Below are 7,752 nucleotides of genomic sequence, written 5' to 3'. Positions count from 1 at the left end.
TACACAAAATGTGTGTCAGGGAAATTGCCAAAACACATACGTACACATAACACACACTCTGTATGTGAAAGTGAATATAGGCTTGTTTCAAACGTTTATCATTCTTGACTGATGTCGAAGCAGGAATTCTCCGTTGGAGAAATGGGGAGTCATAATGTGTTGGAATTCAATGGATATGGGCCTGTTTGGGGAATTTTTTGCTATGCCGGTGTTATATTTTGTGTTGGTATGACATATTTATTTTGAAGGGTCTTTTGCTATGGACCAAACAATTCCGTGCCTACTTTGTAGGCCCTTTATAGAACTTTTTATCCTTTTCAATTTGTATTTTAATCCTTTCAGACCCATTTTATAGAGCGGGAATACGTGGGTTGGAAAATATTGTACCAAAATGTATAGAGAATCAAGAGATTTGTCAAGTGCCGTTATTGAGATTTGTCGGTTAAAAATAGCTCAACTTTTCTTTCCTCAATTTATTCCATCTCGCTTATAAAACAAACAGATTAAGTTAAATACAATGGAAAAACAAAAATACAATGGACAGTGTGAGCAACAAGAATTAGAGAAAGTTCAAATTTTTTTACAATACGGAAAATCAAATTTGAGCGATAAAGTTAAAGATACAGCGATAAAGTTAAAGAGTGTGAAAAAAGGATTAGAGACAGATGAAGATACCTATGTAATCAAATCGTGTAAAATCAAATTCGATTAAATGGAAATCAGTGTGACTTTATCGGCAGATGTGAATAATATATGTACCTATTCCCATTTTGACAGTATTAGGCAGAAAAGAACCATCCATTAGGTAATTCCCCTTATGGATGGTTCTTTTCTGCTCAATGCTTTTCATTTAATCATTATTGAGATTATTTTAAGTATTTTTCACTGTACTTAACTGCAGCATGTCCTGTAGTCCTGCACTCTAGTGGACGATTTCCACTATACCGGTTATTATACACAGAACAAAAAGGCAAAAAAGGATTAGATGAAGATACCTATGTAATCAAATCGTGTAAAATCAAATTCGATTAAATGGAAATCAGCGTGACTTTATCGGCAGATGTGAATAATATATGTACCTATTCCCATTTTGACAGCCTTAAGCGGAAAAGAACCATCCATTAGGTAATTCCCCTTATGGGTGGTTCTTTTCTGCTTAATGTTTTTCGATTATTTGTTAGGTTTATATTAGACATCCTATGTATTAACATTATTCTTACCGTTTCTATTATTACTGGATACTAGGTATCTCTGGTTCTGGATCACTCTGGATCACTAGGTACTGGATACTAGGAATACCTAGTATCCAGTAATAATAGAAACGGTAGGAATAATGATATTTTTCATATCTCCAGCAATTGCTGTTGGAGTCATGACTCAGGGTATGTTCTGTGGCACCATTCCTGTTCAGCCACTCCCACTCTGTTTGGCTCAACCCAACAAAAACCTTCCCGTTCTTTTACGATTATTTCTGTAAACACGAAGGTAGGTGCTTTATTTCTTACCTTGGCGGCATGACTAACATCAGCACCATGTTCCAGCAGCATGGCAGACATATCAGCATGACCCTCCGAGGCACTTAGGTGTAGGGGTGTGAACCCAGCTACAGATTCAGCATTAGGTTTAGCCCCATACTCTAGCAGAGTGGTGGCAATGTCCATCTGTGAAATAAAGCATGGATAAAATTAGCCAACTAAATTCACAATGTGTATTGCCATCTGTGAAATAAAGCATGGATAAAATTAGCCAACTAAATTCACAATGTGTATTGCCCACGATTTTCGCTGTTCTGAAGCCTTTTCCCTTTCCTTTAATCTTTAAAGAAAAATATGGAGGTTACATTACATTGAAATTGCCATCTGTGAAATAAAGCATGGATAAAATTAGCCAACTAAATTCACAATGTGTATTGCCCACGATTTTCGCTGTTCTGAAGCCTTTTCTCTTTCCTTTAAAGAAAAATATGGAGGTTACATTACATTGAAATTGAGGTCTTTTCTGACCAAATTCCTGTGTGCGGAGTCCAGTAATGATGCGGCGATCCAAGTAGCAGAATATTGGAAGAGGAGTATCTGACATGGTCATTGGTCAAAGCGGACACGGAAAGTAAAGTAAGTTCGCTGTTCTGAAGCCTTTTCCCTTTCCTTCAAAGAAAAATATGGAGGTTACATTACATTGAAATTTAGGTCTTTTCTGACGAAATTCCTGTGTGCGGAGTCCAGTATGTAGGACTATTGCACCCAAATATGGAGCTTAGTTTCAACAGTTAAGAAATAAGTGGTGGGGTATTATTTTTAATTAAAATCTTGGTACCAAAAAACAAAGATTTTTTTTAACTTTGAAGGTAGGTAACATCTTCTCACTTCAACTCAAAAATTTCTAGGGTTGGGAATTAGAAGATGCGTTATCCGCAATCATGGAACTTCCACAAAAAATAGACTAACTCATAATAATTGCCTGCAAAAAGTTTAGTGAAAACCAAAAAAGTACACTGAAAAATCTAGGAATTCAAGTCACTCCAAAAAAAGCCGGTTGAGAAATACACAAGTTCTTCTCTTCGCCCATCACACCGGCACACACACCACTCGCACATTTCCAAGGACTGATCAAATAATTTTCCACCCCGTCCGGAAAAACTGGAGGGGGAATAAAAGCGGAGAAGAGAGGGAGGAAAAACGGAGAAGAGGAGAGATCTCCTTATCTTTAATATTTTCATTTATTTTTATTATTAAAATATTTATTTATACATAGCGACAAGAGACACCAAATGTTTATTAAAAGTAATAATAAAATTCTATGCAGCAATATTCAAAAAATTACTCAATCTACTTAGATACCACTAACAAACTAAAAGACACAGCGAAAAGTGGTAAAAAAAATATAAAAAAAGTTTAGTGAAAACCAAAAAAGTACACTGAAAAATCTAGGAATTCAAGTCACTCCAAAAAAAGCCGGTTGAGAAATACACAAGTTGTTCTCTTCGCCCATCACACCGGCACACACACACCACTCGCACATTTCCAAGGACTGATCAAATAATTTTCCACCCCGTCCGGAAAAACTAGAGAGGGAATAAAAGCGGAGAAGGGAGGGAGGAAAAACGGAGAAGAGGAGAGAGGGGGGAAATTGGAGGTAGGAAAAGCGAAGTAGGAGAGGGTGGATTGTGACGTAACGCCAGAAAAAAAGGCGAGAGGGGAAATATGACCGGAGGAAAAGGGAACTTTTACCCTCGCCCGCTTCCGCTGTCTGCAACCAGATGAGGGGAAAAGTTTCTCCCCCCCTCTTCCCGGCTGTCTACAGTGTGTCACAGAAGACGGCAGCCCACTTGGCTGGGTCTTAGGGTGGCAGAAAAAGTACAGAGGTAATTATAATAAAAAAATATTTTAGAGTTTTAAACCATTGACCGGAGGAAAGGGAACTTTTACCCTCGCCCGCTTCCGCTGTCTGCAACCAGATGAGGGGAAAAGTTTCTCCCCCCCCTCTTCCCGGCTGTCTACAGTGTGTCACAGAAGACGGTAGCCAACTTGGCTGGGTCTTAGGGTGGTAGAAAAAGTACAGAGGTAATTATAATAAAATATATTTTAAAGTTTTAAACCATTTGCCCAATACCTATTACGATTTGAGACCGATTCTGACTGTCAGTTCAGATCACACTGATGCAGTCACAGTATGTTCAATGAACGATCAAATATTTTACAGGTGATTAGTGTAGGTACCCCCAAACCCCAATAGGGAGTAAGATTACCGTGACTTGAACGACGGATTAAACCATTTGCCCAATACCTATTACAATTTGAGACCGATTCTGACTATCAGTTCAGATCACACTGATTCAGTCACACTATGTTCAACGAACGATCAAATATTTTACAGGTGATTAGTGTAGGTACCCCCAAACCCCAATAGGGAGTAAGATTACTGTGACTTGAACGACGGATGTGAATACTCAAATTTGGACAAGTAAGGATATTTTGACTGTACTGCGACCTGAACGGATAGTGGGAATCAGGTTTGAGAATATTTCAACAGTACTTTCCCTTTAAAAGTCAGGGAAACCTCTCGACAAATAAACGAAATGTGTCGTGAGAACCTCTCACGTCTACTATCCTCATAAAAGCTAAAAGCATCGCCACGTATCTTCCTTCATACGTGAAAGATAGCCACAGGTGTTAAAAGCACTCTCACAAGTTCTTACATCCTGACCTAACCTAATGTTTCCCTAGTAAAAACAAGGTACGGTAAACTATCCCAATATCCCTTTTCATGTCTCTGGAACTTTGCAGAAATTCCTTGAATTTCGATGATTTTTGTCGAGAAAATTTTCGAAGTATGGGGGAAAAAGTTATCCTGGTGAATACTCAAATTTGGTCAAGTAAGAATATTTTGACTGTACTGCGACCTGAACGGATAGTGGGAATCAGGTTTGAGAATATTTCAACTGTACTTTCACTAGAATACTAAAGACTTATACTATGGTGAGAATCGGGATTAAAACAACTTTTGAGTCAGCCTGTATAAAAGGAGAGGGAGGGGAGGGGGGTCTCGCATTCCCCTTCTTCCCGGCTACGCTGTCTACAAAATGCTCATTCCACTATTTCCCCTACGTCTTCCTTCCCCCTCTCTTTCCTCTCGATATTTCCCCTACTTTTCTATACCTCTCCTCCTCCTTCCTCTTTTCTTCCTTCCCCCTCTCTTCTCTCTCGATATTTCCCCTACTTTTCTATACTTCTCCTCCTCCTAATCTCGATTCCACTCTCCGCTTCCCCTACTCTCCATTCCTTCCCCTCTCTTCTCTCTCGATATTTCCCCTACTTTTCGGGGGAGGGGGGTCTCGCATTCCCCTTCTTCCCGGCTACGCTGTCTACAAAATGCTCATTCCACTATTTCCCCTACGTCTTCCTTCCCCCTCTCTTTCCTCTCGATATTTCCCCTACTTTTCTATACCTCTCCTCCTCCTTCCTCTTTTCTTCCTTCCCCCTCTCTTCTCTCTCGATATTTTCCCTACTTTTCTATACTTCTCCTCCTCTTAATCTCGATTCCACTCTCCGCTTCCCCTACTCTCGATTCCATCCCCTCCACTTCTCGATTCCCCATCGGCATTTGACAAGAACAGTGTTGCCAAGCGATAGGAAGAGAGGAGAAGGGTAATCCAAAGGAAGTGGAGAGGAGAGATGGGAGTACAGGGTTGCCAAGAGGTGGTGATGAACAATATAGGGAGAAGGAGGGGAGAGAAAGAAGATGTAGATAGGAAGAGAGGAGAAGGGTAATCCAAAAGAAGTGGAGAGGAGAGATGGGAGTACAGTGTTGCCAAGAGGTGGTGATGAACAATAGGGAGAAGGAGGGGAGAGAAAGAAGATGTAAAATATTTACTCTGAAAAAATGTAGGTAATATTAGGGCCACTCTGTGTAAATAGAAAAGTTTAACTTAATGGGATACCTGCCTATTCATCTTAGTATTACACCAGACCTGACCACTCTTTCACTTAACATTCGTGGAAAATTATTCTCCAAAATACTAAAATTCCACGAATTTTCGACCATTTTTCATAAGTCAACCGATCCAAAGCTAAGTATTGAAGAGGCCCTCTCTGGTTATGACGAAGACATCAAGACACAACACCGCGAGCTAAAAATATGCTCTCTCTCTCTCCCTCTCTCTTTCTCTCTCTCCCTCTCTCTTTCTCTCCCTCTCCCTCTCTCTTTCTCCCTCTCTCCCCGCTCTCTCTTTCTCTTCTCCGTACGAAATGAGTTATTTACATATTACGTGAACCCTTTCTGTAAAACGAGGGAGATAGGAAAGGGCCATAAGTAAACTCCACCAAAATTTGTATTTTAATGAAATTTCATTAGTAACATTAGTTAGAAATAAAAGATTATAATGATAGAATAAAGAAGTACTAGTGAAGACTTCTTTATTCTATCATTATATCATGTTACTTGACAAAGTATCCCGCCTGGAAAACCTTATTAAAGGGGCTCAGTTAAGCATGAAAGGTAGCATAACGCGCCTGCCTTGTAAACCCTAGGATGCAGGTTCGATTCCCGCTCGGGGCGAACTTTATCCTAAACAGATGAGGTTCGTTCTCAGAAAGGCTGGATTTTTCTTCTCTTGTCCCCCTTCTCTTTTCGATTTGAGGACGATAAGACGTCCGTTCTTACAGTTCCCTTTTTAAACCTCTTAAACCGTGAACCCTTTCTGTAAAACGAGGGAGATAGGAAAGGGCCATAAGTAAACTCCACCAAAATTTGTATTTTAATGAAATTTCATTAGTTAGAAATAAAAGATTATAATGATAGAATAAAGAAGTACTAGTGCAGACTTCTTTATTCTATCATTATATCATGTTACTTGACAAAGTCTCCCACCTGGAAAACCTTATTAAAAGGGCTTAGTCAAGCATGGAAGGTAGCATAACGCGCCTGCCTTGTAAACCCTAGGATGCAGGTTCGATTCCCGCTCGGGGCGAACTCTATCCTAAACAGATAAGGTTCGTTCTCCGAAAGGCTGGATTTTTCTTCTCTTGTCCTCCTTCTCTTTTCGATTTGAGGACGATAAGACGTCCGTTCTTACAGTTCCCTTATTAAACCTCTTGAACAAGAAGTAAACCTACCTACATTTCTAGGTACTTGTGTTTTCTTACCTTGGTAGGCGTATCGACCTGAGCGTTGTTCTTCAGCAATAGTTCTGCCACGCCTACTCTGTCCTCCTGGGCACATAGATGTAGGGGAGTAAGTCCGTTCTGAAATAAGAGGTAAGATTCACATCAAACCTGTTTGTTCTCCACAAGAGAAGTATTCAAATTTTCAAATAAATTTTTTCTTTACTTCCGTTATCCTAAAATGGGGAAACTAACGTTATCAGGTGAAATTTTCGATGGTCAGTTTTTAGTGGCCCTAAAGTTTTGAGGTCCCTAGAGCCCAAAGTTTTGGTCATTAGGGTCCTTCAAAGTCCTCCAAATGACTTTTAAACGTTCTACTTTAAGGGCGCTCGCGCTCAGGTGTAGGACATCTCCGGATGGTCTATATCCGAATCTCATGAAACTGAGTGTTCTTCTCTAGTTTCCAGATTATGTATATGAATAAAAGAAATATTTACTCTGAAAAAATGTAGGTAATATTAAGGCCACTCTGTGTAAATAGAAAAGTTTAACTTAATGGGATCCCTGCCTATTCATTTTAGTATTACACCTGATCTGACTAATCTTTCACTTTACGTTCGTGGAAAATTATTCTCCAAAATACTAAAATTCCACGAATTTTCGACCATTTTTCATAAGTAAACCGATCCAAAGCAAAGTAATGAAGAGGCCCTCTCTGGTTATGACGAAGACACAACACCGCGAGCTAAAAATATGCTTGCTCTCTCTCTCCCTCTCTCTCTCTCTCCCTCTCTCCCCGGCAAAGTAATGAAGAGGCCCTCTCTGGTTATGACGAAGACACAACACCGCGAGCTAAAAATATGCTTGCTCTCTCTCTCCCTCTCTCTTTCTCCCTCTCTCCCCGCTCTCTATCTCTCTTCTCCGTACGAAATGAGTTATTTACATATTGTACACAAAATGTGTGTCAGGGAAATAGCCAAAACACATACGTACACATAACACACACTCTGTATGTGAAAGTGAATATAGGCTTGTTTCAAACGTTTATCATTCTTGACTGATGTCGAAGCAGGAATTCTCCGTTGGAGAAATGGGGAGTCATAATGTGTTGGAATTCAATGGATATGGGCTTGTTTGGGGAATTTTTTGCTAT

General features: G+C 39.8%; 1 protein-coding gene across 1 annotated transcript in view; it reads right to left on the bottom strand.

Moving 5' to 3' along the window:
* The window catches only part of LOC103505993 (ankyrin-3-like), a 135,804-nt gene that overhangs the window by 73,100 nt on the left and 54,952 nt on the right, over nucleotides 1-7,752 (bottom strand). Inside the window, exons 12-14 of the mRNA XM_026821173.1 lie at nucleotides 7,589-7,656; nucleotides 6,642-6,740; nucleotides 1,506-1,661 (exon numbers count right to left, since the gene is read on the bottom strand). Coding sequence (XP_026676974.1) covers nucleotides 1,506-1,661; nucleotides 6,642-6,740; nucleotides 7,589-7,656 — 323 coding nt within the window. The remainder of the gene's footprint in view (nucleotides 1-1,505; nucleotides 1,662-6,641; nucleotides 6,741-7,588; nucleotides 7,657-7,752) is intronic.

The sequence above is a fragment of the Diaphorina citri genome, unplaced genomic scaffold (assembly GCF_000475195.1).
Source record: "Diaphorina citri unplaced genomic scaffold, Diaci psyllid genome assembly version 1.1 scaffold207, whole genome shotgun sequence".
Classification (NCBI taxonomy): domain Eukaryota; kingdom Metazoa; phylum Arthropoda; class Insecta; order Hemiptera; family Psyllidae; genus Diaphorina; species Diaphorina citri.
Note: the sequence above shows the minus strand (reverse complement) of the source record. Positions and strands in the feature narration are given on the sequence as shown.